The sequence below is a fragment of the Hyla sarda genome, chromosome 2 (assembly GCF_029499605.1).
Source record: "Hyla sarda isolate aHylSar1 chromosome 2, aHylSar1.hap1, whole genome shotgun sequence".
NCBI lineage: Eukaryota > Metazoa > Chordata > Amphibia > Anura > Hylidae > Hyla > Hyla sarda.
Window position 1 is genome coordinate 220,887,581 of NC_079190.1, and position 27,134 is coordinate 220,914,714.

General features: G+C 45.1%; 1 protein-coding gene across 4 annotated transcripts in view; it reads right to left on the reverse strand.

Annotated features, from left to right (window-relative positions):
• The window catches only part of CLIP2 (CAP-Gly domain containing linker protein 2), a 131,124-nt gene that overhangs the window by 67,485 nt on the left and 36,505 nt on the right, over nucleotides 1-27,134 (reverse strand). For all 4 annotated transcript variants that reach the window (XM_056556434.1, XM_056556436.1, XM_056556435.1 and 1 more), the window contains exon 3: nucleotides 18,474-18,997. In XM_056556434.1, the coding sequence (XP_056412409.1) occupies nucleotides 18,474-18,997 (524 nt within the window). The remainder of the gene's footprint in view (nucleotides 1-18,473; nucleotides 18,998-27,134) is intronic.

The window sequence follows — 27,134 nt, forward strand, 5'->3', positions numbered from 1 at the left end:
GGCTCTACTCTGCTAATAAAGTCTGCTATCTGCCCAGCAGAGGCCTAAGGCTACCATGACAACTGATCGGTCCCACTGTACCACCAAAATGAGTATCACCGACACATCATGTTGGTCATTTCCAATGGATGTCAGCTGCAGATAGCACGTATGGCGCGGGCCTGGCTCCCATACACTCGTCATACTCAGAAAGAGGTTAAAGAACATGAGTTGGTGCATAACTGAGGACAAGTCTAGTAACTGATTCAATGTTGCAAACCTGCTTATATTTTAGGCAATAAAAAAATGCAATTTAACTGCAATGTGAAAACAAAGCCTTAGAGTATGTTCAAAATATTGACCAGCAAAAGTAATTAGCCTAATTTTTTCAGTGTGTGAACCTTTCCATACTCTAAGGTTGTGTTTACACGTTGTTGTTTCTTTGCAATTCTTTCACAGTTCAGTGCAGATTTTTGGACTCGTTTTTCCATGATTTTGAAAAATTTGCAGCAAAAATAAAGCTTATCCACAACAAAACCACAAAAAAACTGCAACATGTGAACTCAACTTTAACCCCTTCAGGACGGAGCCCATTTTGGCCTTAAGGACCGGAGCGTTTTTTGCACATCTGACCACTGTCACTTTAAACATTAATAACTCTGGAATGCTTTTAGTTATCATTCTGATTCTGAGATTGTTTTTTCGTGACATATTCTACTTTAACATAGTGGTAAATTTTTGTCGATACTTGCATCCTTTCTTGGTGAAAAATCCGTAAATTTGATGAAAAATTTGAAAATTTTGCATTTTTCTAACTTTGAAGCTCTCTGCTTGTAAGGAAAATGGATATTACGAATACATTTTTTTTTTGGTTCACATATACAATATGTCTACTTTATGTTTGCATCATAAAATTGACGTGTTTTTACTTTTGGAAGACACCAGAGGGCTTCAACGGTCAGCAGCAATTTTCCGATTTTTCACAAAATTTTCAAACTCAGTATTTTTCAGGGACCAGTTCAGGTTTGAAGTGGATTTGAAGGGTCTTCATATTAGAAATACCCCATAAATGACCCCATTATAAAAACTACACCCCCCAAAGTATTCAAAATGACATTCAGTCAGCGTTTTAACCCTTTAGGTGTTTCACACGAATAGCAGCAAAGTGAAGGAGAAAATTCACAATCTTCATTTTTTACACTCACATGTTCTTGTAGACCCAATTTTTGAATTTTGACAAGGGGTAAAAGGACAAAATTTTTACTTGTATTTGTAGCCCAATTTCTCTCGAGTAAGGACATAGCTCATATGTCTATGTAAAGTGTTCGGCGGGCGCAGTAGAGGGCTCAGAAGGGAAGGAGCGACAAGGGGATTTTGGAGAGTACGTTTTTCTGAAATGGTTTTTGGGGGGCATGTTACCTTTAGGAAGCCCTTATGGTGCCAGAACAGCAAAAAAAAAAACACATGGCATACCATTTTGGAAACTAGACCCCTCGGGGAATGTAACATGGGATAAAGTGAACCTTAATACCCCACAGGTGTTTCACGACTTTTGCAAATGTAAAAAAAAAAAAAAAAATTTACCTAAAATGCTTGTTTTCCCAAAATAATTTTATTTTTAAAAAGGGTAATAGCAGAAAATACCCCTAAAAATTTGAAGCCCAATTTCTCCCGATTCAGAAAACACCCCATATGGGGGTGAAAAGTGCTCTGCTGGCGCACTACAGGTCTCGGAAGAGAAGGAGTCACATTTGGCTTTTTGAACGCAAATTTTTCTCTGGGGGCATGCCGCATTTAGGAAGCCCCTATGGTGCCAGAACAGCAAAAAAAAAAACCCACATGGCATACCATTTTGGAAACTAGACCCCTCGGGGAACGTAACAAGGGGTTAAGTGAACCTTTATACCCCACAGGTGTTTCACGACTTTTGCATATGTAAAAAAAAATTTTTTTTTTTTACATAAAATGCTTGTTTTCCCAAAAATTTTACATTTTTAAAAAGGGTAAAAGCAGAAAATACCCCGCAAAATTTGTAACACAATTTCTCCCGAGTACGGCGATACCCCATATGTGACCCTAAACTGTTGCCTTGAAATACGACAGGGCTCCAAAGTGAGAGCGCCATGCGCATTTGAGGCCTAAATTAGGGATTGCATAGGGGTGGACATAGGGGTATTCTACGCCAGTGATTCCCAAACAGGGTGCCTCCAGCTGTTGCAAAACTCCCAGCATGCCTGGACAGTCAACGGCTGTCCGACAATACTGGGAGTTGTTTTGCAACAGCTGGAGGCTCCGTTCGGGAAACAGTGGCGTACCAGACGTTTTTCATTTTTATTGGGGAGGGGAGGGGGGCTGTGTAGGGGTATGTGTATATGTAGTGTTTTTTACTTTTTATTTTATTTTTTGTGTTAGTGTAGTGTAGTGTTTTTAGGGTACAGTCGCACGGGCGGGGGGTTCACAGTAGTTTCTCGCTGGCAATTTGAGCTGCAGCAGAAAGTTTGCGGCAGCTCAAATTTGCAGCCAGATACTTACTGTAATCCTCCGCCCATGTGAGTGTACCCTGTACGTTCACATTGGGGGGACATCCAGCTGTTGCATAACTACAACTCCCAGCATGCCCGTTGGCTGTCGGTGACTGCTGAGAGTTGCAGTTTTGCAACAACTGTAGGCACACTGGTTATGTATCACTGAGTTTGTGACCTAACTCAGTGTTTCACAACCAGTGTGCCTCCAGCTGTTGCAAAACTACAACTCCCAGCATGTACGGTGCATGGTGTACGGTGACTGCTGAGAGTTGTAGTTTGCAACAGCTGGAGGCACACCGGTCGTGAAACACTGAGTTAGGTAAAAAAAAACTGAGTTTCACAACCAGTGTGCCCTCAGCTGTTGCAAAACTACAACTCTCAGCAGTCACCGACAGCCAACGGGCATGCTGGGAGTTGTAGTTATGCAACCAGCAGATGCACCACTACAACTCCCAGCATGCACTTTAGCTGTTTGTGCAAGCTGGGAGTTGTAGTTATACAACAGCTGAAGGTACACTTTTCCATAGAAAGAATGTGCCTCCAGCTGTTGCAAAACCATAAGTCCCAGCATGCCTATAAGGGAATGCTGGGAGTTGTGGTGGTCTGCCTCCTGCTGTTGCATAACTACAGCTCCCAGCATGCCCTATTTGCATGCTGGGAGCTGTTGCTAAGCAACAGCAGGAGGCTGTCACTCACCTCCAACGATCCAGACGCTGCAGGTCAGTCCCTCGTCATCATCGCCGCCGCCGCTGCTCCTGGGGCCCCGATCCCAACAGGGGCGCCGGGGATCGGGGTCCCCAGCACCCGGGGTGCACGTCCCGCACCCGCTCACGTCCTCCAGAAGAGGGGCGGAGCGGGTGCGGGAGTGACACCCGCAGCAGGCGCCCTGATTGGTCGGCCGGTAATCCGGCCGACGAATCAGGGCGATCGTGAGGTGGCACCAGTGCCACCTCACCCCTGCAGGCTATGGCTGTTCGGGGTCGTCAGAGACGGCCCCGAACAGCCAGTAATTCCGGGTCATCGGGTCACTGGAGACCCGATTGACCCGGAATCGCCGCAGATCGCTGGACTGAATTGTCCAGCGATCTGCGGCGATCGCCGACATGGGTGGGCATAATGACCCCCCTGGGCGATATGCCGGGATGCCTGCTGAACGATTTCAGCAGGCATCCGGCTCCGGTCCCCAACCGGCTAGCGGTGGGGGCCGGAATTCCCACGGGCGTATGGATACGCCCTCGGTCCTTAAGGACTCGGGATGCAGGGCGTATCCATACGCCCTATGTCCTGAAGAGGTTAAAGGGGTACTCTGGTGAAAACCTTTTTTCTTTTAAATCAACTGGTGCCAGAAAGTTAAACATATTTGTAAATTACTTCTATTAATCCTTCCAGTACTTATTAGCTGCTGAATGCTACCGAGGAAATTCCTTTCTTTTTGGAACACTGATGACATCACTAGCACAGTGCTCTCTGCTGACATCTCTGTCCATTTTAGAAACCGTGCATAGCAGATGTATGCTAAGGGCAGCAAGTTGGCTTAGTGGTTAGCACTGCTGCCTTGTAGTGCTGGGGCCTTGGGTTCAAATCCCACTAAGGACAACAATAAAGACATTATTATTATTATTATAAAGTCAGCAGAGAGCACTGTGCTCGTGATGTAATCAGAGAGAATTCCAAAAAGAAAAGAATTTCCTCTGTAGTATTCAGCAGCTAATAAGTACAGGAAATATAAAGATTTTTTAATAGAAGTAATTTACAAATCTGTTTAACTTTCCGGAGCCAGTTGATTTAAAAGAAAAAAGGTTTTCCCCGGAGTACCCCTTTAAAACTCTCTAATATAAATCCTCCGTCATTTGTGTTAAATGTAATTATAGAATTTAGTTCTAGGCGGATCTAGACTTACATTTGGAGACACAGTTTTTAAACCTCTGACAAAGTTCAACACCAAGGACATTTCCTGCATGATATGCTGCAGAGCAAAGTGACCTCACAAACCTCATGTCCTCCCACCCCCTCTACTCATGGGAAGCAGTAACAATATGTCAAATCTGCAAAGTAAACATTCCAATAAAGCCTTCCTTTCCAATGTATTCCTGTTAAGGTGGAAAAACATCAATACATTGGATTTGTACAATGAGATCTTTATGTTTATCTTGGTACTGTATTAATAAGACACAGACACGCAGAGTGGAGATTAAAGGGGGTCTGAGCCATCGAATTTGCATGACTGCAACTTTCATGACTTAAAAAATATCAGTAAGTGCCCATGGATCCATACTGGTCTCCTTAGGTACAGCAGTCTCCTAATGCACTTAAAGAGGTACTCCACCCCTAGACATCTTATCCCCTATCCAAAGGATAGGGGATAAGATGTCTGATCGCGGAGGTCCCGCCACTGGGGACCCCCGCAATATAACATGCGGCACCCACCTGTTTCTGCTCCGGAAGTGCTGGAGGGTCTGGGTCCCGACCACCGGAACGGAAGTCCGTGACATCACGACTCCGCCCCCGTGTGACATCACGCCCCGTCCGTCACGCCCCCTCCCATAGACTTGCATTGAGGGGACAGGGGGTCCCCTCAATCCGGGGGTCCCCAGTGGCGCGACCCCTGCGTTCAGACATCTTATCCCCTATCCTTTGGAGCACTGTTGTCAGGCAGAAAAGAAATTCACAAATTTCTCTGTAGTATATCTGTAGTATACAGCAGCTGATAAGTACTAGAAGCGTTAAGATTTTTAAATAGAAGTAATTTACAAATCTGTTTAACTTTCTGGCACCAGTTGATTTGTCAAAAAAAATTCCAGCGGAGTTCCCCTTTAAGGGGTTAGTAACCTACTGGACACTAAGTATGCAATATTAAACCTTTTATTCTTACCCTTGACTACAAGGGATTCAAACATTAAAGGGGCACTCCGGTGCTTAGACATTTTATCCCTTATCCAAAGGATAGGGGATAAGATGCCTGATCGCGGGAGTCCCGCCACTGGGGACCCCCGTGATCTTGCACGCGGCACCCCGTGTCCCCAGCGGCGGGACTCCCACAATCAGGCATCTTATCCCCTATCCTTTGGATAGGGTATAAGATGTCTAAGCACCGGAGTACCCCTTTAACTTCTCCACTACCCAAGACCACCGGATATGCAGACATTAATTCCTTGTCTGCCCCAGATCCCAGGGATGTAACTATAAACCTATTACCTACCCTAGATATTTTGCCACTACACAGCAATATTTATTCCCCGGTAGTTAAAGGGGTTATCTAGGAATAGAAAAACACAGGGAATTTCTTTCCAAAACCGCTCCCTGTCTGTCTCCAGGTTGGGTGTGGTTCTGCAGCCCAGTTCCATTGAAGTGCATGGAGCCAAGTTGTAATACCACATCCAACCTGGAGACAGACAGGGAGCGGTTTTTGAAATAAATTACTTGTGTTTTTCTGTTCTTGGATAACCCCTTTAAGGTAATCCAGTTTAGAAGAACAGCACCCAGATCCCTCACTGTTCCACTCAATAGCTACAAAAGCTTAGAGGGAACATTGTACTATGTATCGTTACACTGCCCAACCTCTGCATAGACCCCGGCAGGAATTACACTTTTAGCTAATCGTTGGCCATGTGGTAACCCCCCTCAGGCGGTTACTAGTTGAGTATACAGTTCCTGCAGGGTCAGCAAGTCATAGGAAGCAGGAAGAAGCAGAAAGGACTCGGGACCGGGAGCTGTCAGAATAGCTATGTCAGGGGATCAGGGCTGGTGAGTATGGGTTATTTTTATAATGGAAAGATGTGCACCTTTTTATGTGTTTTAGGACTCAATCCTGGTTTGGTTAAGGATAGTGACCAAATACTAGCCAAAATCAGCTCCAACATGAGAACAAAAACTGTCCAAACACTATGTGTGAACCCTGCCTAAGAATGCCTAAAAATCTAGATACAGTGCTTTAAACAAGAAGAAAGGACATAATGGTGGCTTGTTAAACACTGCAAGTGCAATTGTAGTGCCCACCATTTTATAGACAAAAACATTTGTTCTCCTTTTAGATCAGAATATACATTGTTTAATATACCTTTAACAGGCATGAACAGCTGCAGGAATTAGGTAGCCCTTGTGAAGAGCAGCTGACATACCAACCACATTGTAAAAAGAACCCGTTCATAGCAAAAGAAATAATATAAAACATGAGAAAACCAAAGAAGCTATACGAACACAGAGGTTGACTTCATATTGTTTTGTTTTGTTTTTTTTATCAGAAATTTTTATTAAACATTTTATAAAACATACATCATACAAAGACAAAGAAAAACATAAACCCTGAAAACCCATCCAACCCACACAGAACCCCCCCCCCCCCACACACACACACACACCCATGTGTCTGTCCTTCACAGCAGATAAAACAAAAAAGAACCATGTTAGAAATGATACAGTGCAATATAATGGATCATCCCCCAGACGAGAGGCATAATCACAGCAACATACATGTCACGATTCGGCTTACAGGTTGTGGATCCACTGTGTCAGCGAGGGATTGGCGTGGACCGTGCTGGTGGACCGGTTCTAAGAGGCTACTGGTGTTCACCAGAGCCCGCCGCAAAGCGGGATGGTCTTGCTGCGGCAGTAGCAACCAGGTCGTATCCACTAGCAACGGCTCAACCTCGCTGACTGCTGAGAAGGCGTGGGACAGAAGGACTAGGCAGAGGCAAGGTCAGACGTAGCAGAAGGTCGGGGCAGGCGGCAAGGTTCGTAGTCAAGATGGATAGCAGGAGTTCAGGTAACACAGGCTTTGGACAACACTAAACGCTTTCACTGGCACAAGGCAACAAGATGCGGCAAGGGAGTGCAGGGGAAGTGATGTGATATAGCCAGGAAGCAGGTGGAAGCCAATTAAGCTAATTGGGCCAGGCACCAATCATTGGTGCACTGGCCCTTTAAGTCTCAGAGAGCTGGCGCGCGCGCGCCCTAGAGAGCGGAGCCGCGCGCGCCAGCACATGACAGCAGGGGACCGGGACGGGTAAGTCACTTGGGATGCGATTCGCGAGCGGGCGCGTCCCGCTGTGCGAATCGCATCCCCGACGGCCATGTCAGTGCAGCGCTCCCGGTCAGCGGGACTGACCGGGGCGCTGCAGGGAGAGAGACGCCGTGAGCGCTCCGGGGAGGAGTGGGGACCCGGAGCGCTCGGCGTAACAGTACCCCCCCCCCCTTAGGTCTCCCCCTTTCTTTGTCCGGTAACTGCTTCCCATGGGATGAGGACACCGGGAGTGATTGAAGGGTTTCCTCAAAGGCAGGCCGTACAGCAGGAGTGGGAATGGGGAGGGAGGGCAGAGGGTGAAGCTTGGCACGGGGCAGGGTGACACCAGGACGGGGGCCATGAGGAGGCACTGAGGCTTGCCTGACGGGACTGGGAGGGGGGGAGAGGCATTTCTTGTGGCAAGCAGAGTCCCAGTTCTTGATCTCCCCGGTGGTCCAGTCAAGGGTGGGAGAATGAAGCTGGAGCCATGGCAGACCGAGGAGGACCTCAGAGGTGCAGTTGGGAAGGACGAAAAATTCAATCCTTTCGTGGTGGGGTCCAATGCACATTAAGAGGGGTTTTGTGCGGTAACGCACGGTGCAATCCAATCTAACTCCGTTGACCACGGAAATGTAGAGCGGCTTGACGAGACGGGTCACCGGGATGCAGAATTTATTCACCAAAGAATCCAAAATGAAATTCCCAGAGGCACCAGAGTCCAAGCAGGCCACGGCTGAGAGGGAGGAGTTGGCTGAAGGAGAAATCCGCACGGGCACCGTGAGACGTGGAGAAGCAGACTTTGAACCAAGAGACGCCACACCCACGTGAGCTGGGTGCGTGCGTGCGTTTCCCAGACGTGGAGGACGAATAGGGCAATCCACCAAGAAATGCTCAGTACTGGCACAGTACAGACAAAGATTTTCTTCCCTACGGCGATTCCTCTCTTCCTGGGTCAGGCGAGACCAATCCACTTGCATGGCCTCCTCGGCGGGAGGCCCAGGCGTAGATTGCAAAGGATACTGTGGGAGAGGTGCCCAGAGATCTAAGTCTTTTTCCTGGCGGAGCTCCTGATGTCTCTCAGAAAAACGCATGTCAATGCGGGTGGCCAAATGGATAAGTTCTTGCAGGTTGGCAGGAATCTCTCGTGCGGCCAGCACATCCTTGATGCTACTGGATAGGCCTTTTTTAAAGGTCGCGCAGAGAGCCTCGTTATTCCATGATAATTCGGAAGCAAGAGTACGAAATTGGATGGCGTACTCGCCCACTGAAGAATTACCCTGGACCAGGTTCAGCAGGGCAGTCTCGGCAGAAGAAGCTCGGGCTGGTTCCTCAAAGACACTACGGACTTCAGCGAAGAAGGACTGGACTGTGGCAGGATCATTGCGGTCCCAGAGCGGTGTGGCCCAAGACAAGGCCTTTCCTGAAAGAAGGCTCACTACGAACGCCACCTTAGACCGTTCTGTAGGAAACAAGTCCGACAACATCTCCATATGCAGGGAACATTGAGACAGAAATCCACGGCAGAGTCTAGAGTCCCCATCAAATTTGTCCGGCAGGGACAAGCGGAGGCTAGGAGCGGCCACTCGCTGCGGAGGAGGTGCAGGAGCTGGTGGAGGAGATGGTTGCTGCTGTAGCAGAGGCAGAAGTTGCTGTAACGTGGCGGTCAACTGCGACAGCTGCTGTCCTTGTTGGGCAATTTGCTGCGATTGCTGAGCGACCACCGTGGTAAGGTCAGCGAGACTTGGCAGCGGCACCTCAGCGGGATCCATGGCCGGATCTACTGTCACGATTCGGCTTACAGGTTGTGGATCCACTGTGTCAGCGAGGGATTGGCGTGGACCGTGCTGGTGGACCGGTTCTAAGAGGCTACTGGTGTTCACCAGAGCCCGCCGCAAAGCGGGATGGTCTTGCTGCGGCAGTAGCAACCAGGTCGTATCCACTAGCAACGGCTCAACCTCGCTGACTGCTGAGAAGGCGTGGGACAGAAGGACTAGGCAGAGGCAAGGTCAGACGTAGCAGAAGGTCGGGGCAGGCGGCAAGGTTCGTAGTCAAGATGGATAGCAGGAGTTCAGGTAACACAGGCTTTGGACAACACTAAACGCTTTCACTGGCACAAGGCAACAAGATCCGGCAAGGGACTGACCGGGGCGCTGCAGGGAGAGAGACGCCGTGAGCGCTCCGGGGAGGAGCGGGGACCCGGAGCGCTCGGCGTAACAATACATAATCAACTATAATGCAGGAGCGTCATATGAGAAAAAAGTACAATATCAAGCAGTACATGAGAGGGGGCCACAACAAGGACCACACAGGGCCCAGACACAAAGAACAGGGACTTAGACAGTGAGCAACATACCAAAACAAACACCTCCATTGGATTCCTCCGCAAATAAGTGGAAGGCAAACCAGGGATATCTATTCACGGACTCCATATGGACTCAAATTTACGCATGGCTTTTCTCTTCAGATCTACCCCTTTTTCAAGTCTAATAATATGATTTAATTTTATTATCAATTCAGAAATAGTAGGCGGGGAAACCCGCAACCAATGCCGGCAATCAACTTACAAGCTTGGTATAAAATCCTGCTAATTCCAATATACAAGCCACCATCCTCCTCCAATCCCTACAGGTATCCTAGCACACATGTTAAAGCAGACAAACTAAACGGACAACCATACACTCGTCTAATCAGCTGTCCCACTTCATTCCAGAAGTGCGCAAGATGAGTACAGTCCCCCATCACATGAAGCAAGGATCATCGGGCAAGGAACAGCGGGAACAGCAGGAATCTGGCTGCACCCCAATCCTGTGCAAAAAGGCGGGAGTATGATACACCTGATGCAGTAAAAATATTTGGGAAACCCAGTGGGCTTCCGACACTGCAAGCCGCAGGGTCATAGATCCGTCTGTGCCCACTGCTCATCCAACATGGAACCCACACCTGATTCCGATCTATCCTTAGTATTCAACGGATAGGCCTCATGATAAGAGGACAGTAGGTCCCTATACAACATAGATAACACACCTTTAGTAGAAATCTGAGTGAACAGTTCATCAACCGCCACGGATAAGCCGACAGTCAAATCACAAGCTCAAGATTGCGCATCGAGGGCAAGTCGCAATTGCAAATAACGATAAAAAAATTATTGAGGCAGCATAAACTCCTCCCACAATTGTGCAAATGACTTCAATATCAGCCAATCACACAGCTGGGAAAGATACAAAACTCCATGGGTAACCCAAAGGGAGACATCAGGTAGAAAACACAATTCAGGTAGGCTAGGATTATGCCACAGAGGAGAATATGTAACAAATATAGGATAATGCAAAAGGGTCTTACATTTTGTGCACACCTTACAGATAAGTACAAAGGTAGGAGGGAGGTGCGGGAGGGCGTGTCTGTGCAGCCATCTCCAACAGATAAATAGGGGTCACCTTACCAATACGCCTTGATACTAGATCTCCTGTGCGCCCCATAGTTGCAAACTGTGCCCACCCCTTCAACTGTTGAACCTGCAACACTAAGAAGTACAATCAAGGATTTGGAATGAATAAACACCCACCTCCTTACCACGTTGTAATGTTTCAAGACGAATCCTAGCCGGCTTGCCATTCCAGATAAGCTCCCTAAATAATGATTGAAACTTAAGAAAAAATTTCACAGGAACCCAGATAGGGGTATTATGTAGAATGTACAAAAACTGAGGCATAAGTACCATTTTAAGTAAGTCAGATCTACCAATTATGGAGAGGGGAAGTTTACGCCAAGTACCCACTTTGCGAGAACTACGGTCTAGCAACGGGACAAGATTAAGAGTAACGTAATCAGAGGGAAAGGCAGTAACATATACACCCAAATATTTAAACTGTGTAAGAGGAGCATATCATCTGCGTAAAGGGCAATACATTCCTCTAAATCTTCATAACGGAAACCTCTAAACTCCATAGAAGCCCTAATAAGTACCGCCAAGGGCTCTATTGCTATGGAAAATATAAACGGGGAGAGGGGACACCCTTGGCGTGTACGACGATCCAGGGGAAAGGAAGGGGAAAGTAAACCATTAGCCCAAATTCTAGCACGAGGGGCAGCGCACAATTGCACCCACTTCAAAAACCAGGGCCTAAATCCCATGCAACACATGACACTCCACAAGAAATTAAACTCAAGGCTGTCAAAAGCTTTGAGTGAAAGCTTAACATCTTAACATCAAAGCACAGTAAGGAAATTGGTCTATATGAGCCCGCTGAGAGCGGGTCTTTATCGGGTTTCAATAACAATACTAAAATGGTCTCTAGCATAGACCCAGGCAAACCCTCCCCTTCCTCAGCAGCCCGCAGAAACCCCAGCAACTGGGGCAACAGAAAGTCTTGGTATTGTTTAAGATACTCATTGGGTAAGGCCCCCAAGGCAACCTCCAATTCCTCAAGAGAAATTAGCTCATCTAGGAGCTCCCTCTGCATCTGCGATAGCGCCGGTAGCGAGATACCAGAAACAAATTAATCAATAGCAGCAAGATCATGTGGCAGCTTAGAAAAATATGCTTCCCGATAGAAGGAAACCAATACATTCAAAATGTCCGCATCCTCCTGGACAACATTCCCGGCACCTGCACAGAGACAAGAAATAGAAGCGGATAACCGCTCGGCCCTAATGATACGAGCCAGCAGGTGACCCGTACTCTCACCACTCTCAAAGCAGCGCTGCTGTTGAAAGAAGCACTTGTTGTCTTCCATCTGTAGCAGATGTGAGTCTAACAGGGCCTGTAGGGACTGCCAATTATCTCTAGCTAGGTCAAAAGGGTCACGTAAAAACCTTTATTTCGCTAGGAGATCCTGCTGCTGTAGTGAGGCCTGGATCACCCTATTCTTAGATTTACAGGTTGTAATATCCGTGATAAAGATGCCCCTCACATATTCCTTTAAAGAATCCCATACTATACCCACCGAGGCAGTCCCCGCATTGATCTCAAGAAAGGCTTCCACATCAGTCTTGAGCGTAAGGCCTACTGAGGGGATGTGAAGCCAAAAGGGATTCAGTAGCCACAGAGAATTCAAAGTGAGATGTACAAAAATAGGGGAGTAATCAGAAAGACTACGGGGGAGATACTCCACCAGGTGAAAGACCAACTAATTGCCTAGTGCGAGATCAATGCGTGAGAGCGTACATGAGAGCTTGAGTAACATGAGTATTGCACCCCGGCTAGGATTACGTTTTCTCCAAAGGTCTGCCCTCTTCCACAAACCTAGCCAAACCCGTAGAAGAAAGAGTTCTAGGAGGTCCCCGCTTACCAAGCCTATAAAAGATTTTTAACATCCCCAACCATCAATAGCGGCGCATCGGGCAAAGAGGATAAATAAGATACCACTCTGCGCAAGGCATCACGCGGGTATGGGGGGATATAGAGTGCAACCAGCACACACAGAGTACGATTGAAGGCACCATAAAAGCAAAAAAAACCTACCCTCTGGATCAATAAGACTAGAAGTACCTGAAAACAAAATGTTTCTATGAATAAGAACACTTATACCCCGGGCATGTGAGGAGAAAGTGGCGTGAAAGGTGCGGCCAAACCACGGTTTGTTCAGCACATGTTTTGTATCATTTGTCAAGTGTGTCTCAGAGAGGCACAATACAGCAGGTTGGTAGGATTTAAGTGCCTGAAAGATAGCAAGATGCTTAGTGGGATCTTTAAGGCCCCTCACATTCAACGCCACTACATGCAAATCGGTAGCCATATGTAAAAAAGGGAAGCATAAGTGAAAACATAGAGGGGCGGATACAGGAGCCAGCAGTCTAGAGGGAAGAGAGACATAGTAAATAGAGTACTGCATAAGGACCAGAAGGAAGGAAACAAAACAAAACAAAGACCCCAAACAGACAACCAAAACAGTCGCAACTTGCGACACAGGGGGTAAACAAACAGCCCAGGTAGAGTGAGCAGGTAACATGTAGACAGAAAAAACCTCACAAACATGCTATTCTCAAGTCCGAACAAATAAGAACAAAATATAGAGGACATCTGGCAGCATGTACAGAAACCTACAGAACAGATGACTGTGAATATATGCAATTAATGAAAAAAAAAAGAGCAAAAATAGAATAACATAAGCATAAGAGCACAGAACCATAATGCCTGAATATGAGCTAAGGCACAGGTAGTCCTAAGCAGGCAGACAGGCCCAACATAGTCCGCCCAGGAACTTCAGGTACGGGCGGGCAGTATTTGCGCCTCATGAGCAGGGTATAGCATAAAGTACACGACATTCAGTGCATGCAGGTGTCGCTTGATATCCACATATTTGGCCCGCCTCTTTTGAACTTCAGCCGAAAAATCCGGGAAGATAGACATACAGCTGCCATTAATAATAAGTTAATCCATGTCCCTGCCTTTATGAACGATGATCTCTGTCCTTGAAGTGTAAAATGTGGATGAGGACAGCTCGGGGCAGGGCTCCAGGAGGCGGAGGACGAGTCGGCACCCTATGCTCACGCTCAACAGCAAAGAGAGGTTTCAGTCTCTTTTCCAAATGTAGAGAGGAGCCAGTTCTTAAAATACTCCCCAGGGTCACGAACCTTGACCTTTTCAGGGACGCCCACCAGGCGCACATTATTCCGCCGCAGGCGGTTTTCCATTTCATCAGATTTAGCGGGTAGTGCAGTCAAATTAGTAATGAGTGGAGGAACTTCATCCTCAAAAACACCCACTCTTTCTTCAGAAACCTTTTGCATATCATGGCGGATAAGGTTAATGTCCTCACGCAACCCGCCCAGCAACATTTTAACATCAGTGTTGCCTTTGGAAACAGTGTAAAAGACATCTTTCAGGGTAGGCTCAGCAGTAGCAGTTGGAGGCAGCGAGCCGCCTAAAGCAGCAGACACCACACCAGCAGAGGAGGGGTTAATAGTGGTAGGAAATTGTGCATCCACAGCTTTCACTGCCCCAGAATATGAGCTAGCAGGGTGAGGCTCAGCAGGGTCATTAGAGAAGGGGGCAGCACTGGTAGAGGAGTCCCCAATACAGACACAGGATAGTCCAGTAAGCAGAGGTTAACCCCAGACTGACCTGCGGTTCCAGGGCACTCGGGCCCACACAGTACGGCAGAGGAGGCTGCATCTGCAGAAGAGACCGGGGCCCCGGCCAGCCAGTCAGCCCCATCAGTCTCCTCCTCACTCCAATCATCCACCGGGGCTCACTCCGGCTGATCTGTGACTCGTGCGAAGCGCTGCAAGTGTTCCGCAACTCCTTCCACCTCCACACAAGATGGCGCCGGCTTCCCCGGCATCTCGGCCTCACTGTCGTCCTGTGCCCGCTGTGTCCTTGTGTTGCGCCTTCGCCCAGCCATCCTGACTCTGTGATGTTCCGGTCACTTTCACCAGCAAGTAGGTACCAAATAGGGATAGATTTCAGGCCAGATGCCCAGGATAAAAGCAGAATGCCCAGCAGAGCTCCGGACCGCGCTTCCGCTCACATGCCGCGCTAAGCCACGCCCCCACATTCCTTTTAATTTATCTGTAAACTACAGGAATCAAAGCATATTACATGCAGGCTTAAAAGAAGACTCTGCCCTAATTGACTAAGACGCTTTACTATATTTTTCTATGCTGTAATTAAGTCCCAAAAAGACCAGTGCAATGGCACTAAAATACCAGTCTGTGGAGCAATATCAGCTTTACAGGGTTCACAGTATTAAATGCTCATGTGCTCATTCTAGCAGATTAATTCTCAATGCTTATTTTATCCCTTTAATAAGGTTGTACCAAGAAGAACATTTATGCAATGCTAGAAATAAGATGTATTAAATATAAGCAGCTCATTGCATGTTAGTTCAACTAAGGGTATCTCTAGAAATGTGTCAGGAAGAAAACATGCAAACTTGTTCAAGACTTTTTATTGCTAAGAAAGCTTAGCTAAGGCAATGATCGTACCTTGTTTGGAGTGAAAATTTGGTGTATACGTCTGTATGTGTTCCCATTACATTTATTAAATGTATTTATAGACTATGATGGGTTATACTAATGCAAAAAAAAAAAAAAAATAATAAAAAAAAAATATATATATATATATAAATATATATATTCTCATGGCCTATGCCTGGCTTCCTGTGTCAGCATAACAGAAGTCAATAGTATAAATATACAAATGTATGACTGAATACAGTTTATTGATTGATAGATTGATCTTAATTGGGAAATTTTTCCAGCATAGACACTGAGCACAACAAAATAGTATGAACAAAATTGTAGCTATCAGGGCTATCAACTAGTTTTAGGTAACTGATTTATGTTGCATCCAGTAGTGCTTTTTGTTGTCACTAAAAACATAGAATTGAAAGAAGGTGCACTAGATATTATTGCAACATGATATTCAACTGTAAAAATATGGAAATATTTGGTTTACATTCATCGGATAACAAAATAATAATCTCAGTGTAACAAAGAAAATACACTTTGTGGCATTTCCTTTAATCGTTCCGTGGATGCGCCCAAGTACTGCAGATATACAATTTAGAGTGGTCTATTTGAGAAAAGGAAGTGCTCAATATATTATCTTCTGAGTAAACAGTTCTCACAAAGTTGAGGATGTACTTCCCTTCCTGTATTACACGAATGTCTAAACGTAATGTATAGAGCTTCTAGCATTTTTATACTGTATCTTAAAAATATATGTGTGAATATTCATAGTAATCTATCCCATAACTTAACTGCTATGGGTTTTATAGAGCTGTTTTTGAGATCATCAAGTGATGTGCATCATTTCTTACTGCTCTCCTCCTTTTCTGTATCCAATTGCAACATGGCAATATAGTGCTATAAGTACAAACATCTGCAGTCTAAGTTAGCTTCTCAAGAATCTTAAGACTGCAAGTTCACTGCCTGGATCAACTAGAAGCGTCATATGCCCAACCAATTTAAAGGGGTTCTGGGATTTTATGCTAGGGATAAGCACACAGGGGGAGATTTATCAATTTGTGTTTGTGTGGAGCCACTTCACAGCCTTTTTTTGCTGTGTTTATTTTTGTGCCTTTCTAAAAAAAAAAAAGACCCAGTGGGAGTTTTATCGTTGCATGTTGTGCGTGTGCCTAAGCATTTTTTTTTTTGCAACTTTTGTGGGTGCACATAAAGTAGCAAACAGCCTTACCTAACCAACTTTCAGTTTTCACTTGCCGTGGTTGCAAATTTATGAAGTGCGAATGTCACACGCAGGTATAAAAAAAGTTGCAAACCCCTCCAAAATGTTGCAAGTCAAAGCCTGGTCAGACCTGGCTTACAAAAATGCCTTTCCCCACTTTTTAAAAAGTCACACATAAGGTCGCACTACAACATTTTCTGCAGGAAAGTCGCAGGGGAGCATAGGAAACATAAAATTTATCAACCCCCCTTGATAGTATGATATATGTGTCGCACATAAGCAAAACCAAAGCAAAAAAATTACTTCAAAACTCAATTCTCAAAGACAACAATGATAAATGTCCCCTCGCACTTACTTAATCTCGTCCACTGCATAGTCAAGAATGAAGCACTGCATTTCACAGTTACTTTTGCCAAAGTTGTCTATTTGGAAATTGCGCAAAATTTTTGCTCAAAAACTGCACAAACATGTTGCGCCAGATTATAGCCAAAAAAATGTCATGAAGGCAATCATAAATCTCCACCCAAGTTGCCTATGGCTTCCCTGTTTATCCACAGACAAAGTTAAACACTGTACTCTCTGTAGCCACAGAATCTGAATCCAACCCTTGGGACTTATTTGCCACAGTGAGTATATGGGTATGAGTATGTGTGGTGCAGGCTGCTTGCAAAACTGAGTGTGAAAAAACACTAACAGGACTGTTACACAAAATTTGATATAGTTAAAGGGGTACTCCAGTGGAAAACTTTTTTTTAAAGTAAATTACTTAAATGTCAATCTTAATCCTTTCAGTACTTATTAGCAGCTGTATGCTACGGATGAAATTAATTTCTTTTTTCATTTCTTTTTTGTCTTGTCCACAGTACTCTCTGCAGACACCTATGTCCATGTCAGGAACTGTCCAGAGCAGCATAGGTTTGCTATGGGGATTTTCTCCTGCTTTGGACAGTTCCTGATATGGGCATCAGGTGTCAGCAGAGAGCTCTGTGAACAAGACAAAAAAGAAATTAAAAAAGAAAAGTTTCCTCTGCAGCATACAGATGCTAATAAGTACTAGAAGGGTAAATATTTTTTAATAGAAGTAATTTACAAGTCTGTTTAACTTTCTGGCACCAGTTGATTTAAAAAAAAAAAAATATGTTTTCCACCGGAGTACCCCTTTAACAACAGTACCTCCAAAAATGTAAATGTGTAGATAACCCTTTCTGCCCTTTACAAAAGATACCACTGTGGTTTTCTTCTCGCTCCCGTAGAGTTGATCTACCGAGTTCTAAGGTGTGGTATCATGTTATCAGTCCATCACGAGGAGTGGGTTAATAGGATTTACAGTGCCGCATCACATACAATATCACAAGAAAACAGAATCTAACTTCCAGACAAAATCTGTATTATGCTATATGGACACATCATCATGAGGCTATTAAGTGATAAGACAGATAAGGTAAAGGTGCCTCTCAAATTATTAAAAAGGCACATTCCCTTCTAAAGCTCCTTACAGACAGAAGAAAATGGTTATCGCAGAAACTATGCTCCTTTACTATAAGCTTCAGGAATGACTTTCACAGAGGTCATTATCACAAGAAAATGTTCTTAAATCCCTAGAAAAAGATTCAAAAAACATGCTACACATCACATTTTATGTTTTTACCATTCAATACAAACTTCTACATTTTCTAAAAATCTATTGCACAATAACCTGTGCTATATTTATATGTTTATACTGAATACACTAATGTATATATTTTTTGTACGTGGACCCAAAATGCATAAGCTTATTATAAATGACAATTTTTACCTAAACTTTTTTAATACCTAAAAAGTAAAGAGAATAGTGACTGACCAGAACACGATCTCCAATGCGCAGATCCTTGTCTCCCTTTTTCACCGATCCACTGTCTGACAGGTTAGATCCTGATTCATTTCCTGTTTTTAAGGAGCTGTTTAACACACTTTCTCTCAGAGGCACAATCCGAGTGGTCAGAGGTGGGGTGGCATTTCCAGAATGCAAAGACAAGTTCTGGGTAGTCAAAGACTCCACTGAATGTGAATCACTCCCGGTACCATCTGCCACGGGTTGTCGGGTGAGCTTAGAAGGCCTGGTAAATATTCCCTGTAGTGGTTGACACTCAAAATAACGTACTCCACCCACAGATCCATCATTTTTTCCAACTGGGTCATCCAAAACAACACCTGCCCATTGACCTGGAGCAAACTGGGTTTCTCCAAGATATTGTACCACTCCAGACTTGACTCCATTGACCCAAACACGTTCACCAACGACAAAGTCTCCTAGGAACTCATCCCCTACTTCAGTGATCTTGGAACTAGATTTTTCTGCAGAGACTTGTTTGTGCAAAGGTGAACCTGTGAAAAAGAAAGTCATGGACAAAGTTTAAGTTTTAGATATATTACAGCTTACATATTTACTACATACACAAATATCAATTTATGAGAAACTGGGAGAGCTTATCACAAAGATAGGACTATAAGAGCTGAACATATTACATATATATCACACATACCAAAGTTAAGCCCCTTCCATCACAATACATAAATCATTAAGGTATTGACAAAATGGAACACAAAGAGCAGGGAACAGCCTACCTGTTAAATGCAGACACTTCCCATTTCAGTGCTCAATCCCCGGCTCTACTTCCTTCTCAATAGTTCCAACTTGTGTATACTAAGTATACAATGTAGTCATGCAAACTGTGTTGTAGCATATGACAACATCACTGTAATATATAAATGGGCTAGGATGGGCTGTTATACAATAATACAACACTGTGTTGTTGTATAACAGGCGTTATTGAAGACTGGAGCGACCCTTGAATAAATCCCCCTCCCCCCCCCCCCCCCCCCGAATGGATAGGAATTCCATAGATGGTATTTCTCAAAGGGGTTTTCCAACCTAAAGACCTCCACCAATCCCAAAGGATCCCTTAAAAATTAAAGGTAATAATAACAACAACAGATAATTAGGTCTTCAGGAGAAATTTAACAACAAACAATTGTTTTAGCCGATCAATGACAGATTGTAATGGTCTAAAAAGAAGTCAGCTGTGTTTGAAATTTTTGGCAAAAAAAATATCTTTCATGCTAACTACAACACCCAGCATGCCCTGATGCAGCCTATGGCTATGCTGGTGAAACAAAACTACAACTCATTCTGCACTAACCTGTAATTTGAACATTTACACTGCCACTTCCATTTATAAAGAGCCAGGCTTCTATCCAGTGGGGCCTCAGCACTGACGGTATCCTTCCTGGTAAGGCTGCATTCACTCTACGCTTGCAGCCTACGGCTGGGAAATTTCAAAACCAGGAGCTAACGTATCCCAGTCGGACCTGAGCCAAAACCCATTGACTTTAAAGGGGTACTCTGCCCCTAGACATCTTATCCCCTATCCAAAGTCAGATCGCCGCGGTCCCGCTGCTGGGGACCGCCCGGGATCGCCCCTGTGGTACCCTGCTGTCATTACTGCACAGAGCAAGTTCGCTCTACACGTAATGACGGGCAATACAGGGGCAGGAGCATTGTTACGTCACGGCTCCGCCCCTCGTGACGTCACGGCCCACCCTCTCAATACGAGTCTATGGGAGGGGGCGTGGTGGTCGTCCCGCCCCTGCCATAGACTTGCATTAAGGGGGTGGACCGTGATGTCACGAGGGGCGGAGCCATGACGTCACACTGCTCCATCCCCTGTATCGCCCGTCATTACGCACAGAGCGAACTTGCTCTGTGTAGTAATGATTGCGCAGTGAAACAGCGGCGATCCCGGGGGTCCCCGGCATAGGGGATAAGATGTCTAGGGGCGGAGTACCCCTTTAATCAGCCAGCAGGAGTCAGACAGTAACTCTGGTCGGCTCATTTTTGCCACGTATCCAGTTTTGTGACTGGACCTTAAACCATAGAATACCACGGTTTTAGGTCCGGTCACAAAACCGGATATGGGGCAAAAATGAGCCGACCGGAGTCACTATCTGTCCCCGGTCAGCTCATTAAAGTGAATGAGAAGCTGCGCGGGTCCAGCTGGGATACGGGAGCGCCCGGTTTTGAAATTTCCCAGCTAGATCCGGCAGCTGTAGGCTGCAAGCGTAGTGTGAATGCACTACGGCATGCACGTCTGTTACCAGCATACCCTGCGCGTTTAGGGTAGGGTCACATGTAACAGATCCGCCGGCGACCTGACTCCTGCTGTTGCCGAACCCACCACAACACCCCTCCAACCCCTTTCCTGCTCGACCTACAGGCGGCCTGCTAACAGCAGCAATCCGCCACTTCGAGCAGCCACGCTGGGGGCCTGCAGGTCACCGAATGCACTCTGCGTACACTGCGCATGCACAGGGGGCGTTCAGCAACAGATGGAGGCACAATATGGGTCGGGTCACCAACGGATCCATTACATGTGACCCTACGCTTAAGGATTAGACGCCAGCAGGGGGGGGGGGTTTACACAGTATATTTTATGGTTAAAATAACAATTATCTTTATTCTGTAGGTCCATATGATTACGATACCCAATTTATGTAGGTTTTGTTTTATTTCACTACTTTTTATGAGAAAATTACCATGCATAAAATTGCCCTATTCTGAACCCTATAACACTTTTAATTTTTCATATATGGGGCAGTATGAGGGGGCTACTTTTTGTGCCATGATCTGTAGGTTTTAAGCAGTACCATTTTTGTTTAGCTTCGAATTTTTGATCGCTCTTCATTATTTTTTTATGGTATATAATGTGACCAAAAAGCAGCATTTCTACACTATTATTTTTACATTTACGCCATTCACTGTCCTCTCCTAATATCCTCACTGACATCAACCCCACATCACCGCTGACAATGCCCCTGACATCACAGCTAACATCACTCCATGACATCGCCCCCTGACAGGTAATGTAATGTATGTACACAGTGACCCCACCAGCAGAATAGTGAGTACAGCTCTGGAGTATAATACAGGATATAACTCAGGGTCAGTAAAGGATAAGTAATGTAATGTATGTACACAGTGACCCCACCAGCAGAACAGTGAGTACAGCTCTGGAGCTCAGATGTATATACTGTATATCAGTGTCTTCAAACCACCCTGGTTGGGAAACATTGATCTATACAGTGACTTCACAACACAGATTACAGGACTCTGACTGCTCCGGATAACATGATCTTTAGCTCCGCCCCCACAAGTCACACGATCGTGACATCACCACAGGTCCTCAAAGATTTCACCCCCCCCCTCCAGCGTTCAGAAGGTACAGAGCAGGTCCTGATAGGTCAGTTATGTTGTGTGTGTGTGGAGATCGCTTTTTCTTTGTGACTGCCGACCAGGACATGCATGATGCAGGGGAAGATTTAAGATTTTAAATGATCATAGCTGCGGGCCCCAACCCAGGAATGGCCCTCGAGCAGAGCCCGACCTGTCAGCCTGTCCCTGCCTCCTCCTCACCTGCATCCGCCCATGCCACAGCAGTGCAGGTGGGGTATCAGGTATGTAATGGTTAAGGGCCGCAGCGCCAGTCACCTGGCCAGCCCCACAGCCCCAGACTTCCGTGCGCCTGCGTCGCTCAGAGAGTAAGGGCTGCACGGCACACGTAGCGTAGAGCCTCGCAGGGGTCAGCGCGCAAGAGAAGTTGCTGCCAGGCGGGCCCCCTTGTAATGCCACTGCTGGGGGCCCTTACCTAGTCGGCTGTGGGAGCCTCCACTACGCCACTGGATAACAAGTGAATACTAAAGTGAGCTGCTATCCGGGGGAAAGGGGGATGTATCCGCCTTTTCCAGCCCACCGAAGCACCTGAAAGCTGAACTAATTTATGCAGGCTAAAGTCAGCAAATGCCGAGCCGAGAAGTTCGTTACGAATCGAATCACTGTAACTTCGCTCTTCTCTACTTGTCACTGCAGAATCTGCCAGTCAAACATTTTAGGCTCCTCCCTTCAGCACCATCTTCACTACTATACAACCTTCCTATCAATATTGCCTCACATAGTAATAGTGCCCCCTTTATAGCAGTTAGGCCTCCTCTGTGCCCCATACAGTAGTTAGATCCCCACTGTGCCCACATATAATAGTTAGGCCCCCACAGTAGTTAGGTCCCCTCTGTGGCCTCATAAAATAGTTAGGCCCCTTTGTGCCCCCATACAGTAGTTAGATCCCCTCTGTGCCTATATATAATAGGACCTCCACAGTAGTTAGGTCCCCTCTGTGGCCCCATACAGTAGTTAGGCCCCCTCAGTGCTCCATGAAATAGTTAGGCCTTTCTGTGCCCCAATACGGTAGTTAGGCCTCCTTTGTGCCACATACAGTATTTAGGCCCCCTTTGTGCCCCCATATAGCACTAAGGTCCCCTTTTGTGCCCCTATATAGAAGTTACAGCAGGTAGATTACTCCCTCTTTTATATGTGGTCCCCCCCCCCCATCTTAGCTAGGTAAATTTTTACGCCCCTTTGTATTATGTAGGTAGGTAGGCTTCTTTGCCTCACTCCCATTTCTCATTAGCTGGATATATATCCCCCCTTTAATATTAAATAGACAGGCTCCCCCCCTTTTCACACTCCATATTAGGTAGGTAGATTCCCCCCCCCCCCCCTTTGGGCAGGCAGGCTACATCTCCCCCCCCCCTATTTTGCTTCACTCAATGTAAGAAAAAAGAGAAAAAAAAAAAACTTACCTTCCACTGCACCCACGCAGTGCCATTCTGTCCGGCGCAGTAACATTCGTGTCATTGTGCAGGTGGCATGATGACGTCATATCATCGCGCTGCCCGTGCCATAACGAGGACGTCCTGTGCTGAGTCGGTGAGTGGAGTAAGTGGCGGGGCTAGGAGCCTATAGCACTCAGCTCCGCCACTCTGCGGCCGCTGCATACAAGGTCCTGATACTAATGTCAGGATCTTGTATGCTAGCGTGAGGCGACATTCGGACAGTGCTTGGCTGTCCAATGCGGAAAGTACCGGATACCGGTAGGCCAGTCCGGCTCTGGGAGCTGGCAATCAGTGCACAATACTATTGGGGGGTTGGTAATAAGTGCACATTGCTATTGGGTGGGTGGTTGCTGGTAATCAGTGCACATTGCTGTTGGGGGAGCTTAATCAGTACACATTGCTATTGCGGGGTGCACACTGCTCTTGGGAGGTGTTGGTAATCAGTGCACATTGCTATTGGGGGGCTTGTAATCAGTACACTTTACTATCGGGGGTTACAATGCAAATTGCTATGGGAGGGTTGTAATCAGTGCAGATAGCTATTTGAATTAGAATGTTGTGAATGCTAGGCTAAGGGGGTGTGATTAATGGTGGCAATACACTTTCAATAACTGTATGGCAAAAGCACATATTCAAACTAATTTACACCCCCTTAGCATCATATTTACACCTCTCTGACCTTGCATTCACACCCCATTTTGCAACAAAGTTCCTGCCCATCTGGCTAGTCAGCAAAAAGGGCAGTAAAGCTCCATATCTCTGGAATAGGAAGAGGGTGTAGCAAAATAATAAAAACTCTGCTGGAATCAGGGTATCCGAGGCTGAGAAACTAATGGCTGGTCAAACCTTTTTTCTGCTTCAGCCTTTCAAATGAATGGACATCTGCTTAAGTGAGAGCTACTGTAAATAGTGGAAAGTGCTGAGCACAGGACACCACTCAGTTAAGTCCATATGTAGGAATAGGGTACTCATTCAAGAAATCTAGTATTATTCAGTATAATCATAACCCTGCTGCTTTCTATAATCCAACAATGAGTTAAACATTACCTTTAACATATTCAGGGACTAAAGGATATACGCTTGGAAAGAAAGCTCAGTATACTAGAAGATACATATTGTAACACTGAATATTAGAAAGAAACAGCTCGGAAATGTGTGCTGCTAATAGTGAAGAGTTTTTGTGACTGTTACCATGACAACAGAGAGAATTCAATCTAGGATCAATAACAAAGAGAGTATGCATTAAGAACATACTTTCTGCAATGCAAAGTCGCAGACTAGAACAAAAAGGTTCACTCTAGGAAAACATATGAATGGAAAGACCAAATGTAATTTCACTGAAAGCAGAAATCCTGATCCGAGCTGTATGGCACATTTTTGCTTAATAACTAATCTATATTCGGCTATCGAAGTTTATTAAAACATTAATAACAAATATCATGAAGAAGATTTAGTACATGACACGTTTTGTTTCTCTTAAATCCAATACTGAGTATCCACCAATGGTGATACTACTTTAACGCAACTTTAGGTAAGAGTGAATAAAAATAGCAAGGCTAGGAAGAAGTCCTTAGTTGTCAAGGAAACGGCTCCTGCATGGGTCTCCATTCCCCATGATGAAATAAGAAATAAGTCACATCTTGAAAAAGTACTAGAAGCCAGGAAAAATGTTTCTAACAAGCTAGTTTGCATTCTTATATGTTTCTTATTTACTCTCCCTGTTGGCTTCTTCCCACCTAGTCTTTCAGGACAAGTCCCTGTCTATCTACCACCCTTGACCTCTGCAATGAGATGTGGACTTTTTCACCTTGGCTCCCTAGGTCACTACCCCTCAAGTAGTCTCCATTAGCAGCAGCTACCACAGAGATGAAGAGCAGATACTAGTAGAAATGGTATTAAAAAGGCAGATTGACAGTTAATCAGCGTATGGGTCAAGGCAGGGTGTGGTTTTAAAGGACAGTCAGGCAAAAGTCAGAACAGGTAGCAGACAGGTGCATACATTGAAAAAATAGGAAAAACAGAAGCAAATCCAATTGCAGACGGGAGAAGCCAAGTGAACCTAATTCCTCAGGCCCACTGTGGGAAGGGTCCTTAAAAGGCTGAGGTACATTGACATTGGCCGAGGTCATGAACATCGAGGGTGCACTGTCACTTTACGAGGCCAGGAGTTGGCACATGCATTCAACCTATGAGCAGGGTATCTTCATGGGAAGAGTGATAAATAGGAGCAGATCACTGCAGGTGAGTCAATACAGGGTCACACTTTTTTGCATTGGTACATTTTCAAGCTGAACCAGGACCGAAAGAACAATGTATGCCCGCAACATTTTGTAGAATGTGACTGTATGCAGTAGCATTACATTATTCTTTAATTGACATTTAGGCAGAAAACACATTCTTAGTCATATTCCTCCATCAAACTGTTCTAGCGACCGCCAAATACTTTACTCTGCTGAATTTTGGCATTGTGTATAGATTAAGTATGCAGCTCACTGGCCATGAAAACATGTTGTGATTGAAGGTGAAATTCCATGGTCCACCTAGTGCATTGGTCACTACCATATGATCAATGCTACCATGATTTTAGTAATGTGTGTAAATAAAAGTACCCATGACTGCATTTAGAGCAATGTGTATATATATATATATATATATATATATATATATATATTGTAAGGATTCCTCCTTGGGGATTAGCTCCGGGATCGTTCTGGACACTGCCACGGGACACGTTTCCACTCAATAAACCCGCAGACAACGGTTATTCATGCACACCTGGCACCTTGTCAGCTTTATTTAGACAGGTTGCAGGTAAAACAAAACATATCTCAGGAACAAACCAAAGTCCTAGACAGTCTGGTCACTGACTACACATATCAGCATGCCTTGACTACTATCTGGTGAGCTACCCTCAGCCAGCATAAAACATGTGCCCCTGCAACCTGTTACTCACAGTTCACACCACTTCTTCACTTCTTGAACCGCTCACAGTTCGCTGTGTGTTTCCTCAACAGGGTCCGTGTGTCTCCCCCTACAGCGACATGCTGTTACCCAGGGAGAGCCCCAACTATTCTGTTTCTTTTCCTTTTAAACACACTTTCCCTTCCTGATACCTCATTAATCAGGCCACAGGTGGAGCATTTTCTAGAGTTAGCAAGGGAAATACACCCTTTCCTTACCACACTGCCACAATATATATATATATATATATATATATATATATATATATGTGTGTGTGTGTGTATAAAAAAAAATATATATATATATACCGTATATATATATATATATATATATATATATAATATATCAAATATATTTAGAAAGAAATACACAATTGTATAATTGGTTCTATTTTGATATTTTGAGAACCCATTACTTGTAACATATCACTAAATCATACATTATACCCACTCCTGATCTCCAACAGAGTAACTTTATATAATAGTGCCATACAAAGCAATATATGTGAGTAAACAGTCCTGTAATCTACAAGCCAGGAAGCCACAATCAACACAATGGTCAGTTTTTCCCAGTGACATTGAATTCTATCAGAGAACAAAATGATGCAGCACTATTTGTTGTGAGATATTGTTGGTGAGCCAAATGCTAGCCTCAGCTCTGGTCTTGTTCAACATTGCCCTCAACAACAAAAAAACACTGACTTCAGCACTGAATCTATTGTATGGCAGACCATAGTTTTTATGCACAATCACATTACCCTTCTCCTTAATATTCTATTATGACAATTGTTACCTACTAAGCTGCATTCATCACATTAGTTTCCACATATTTCTCCAAG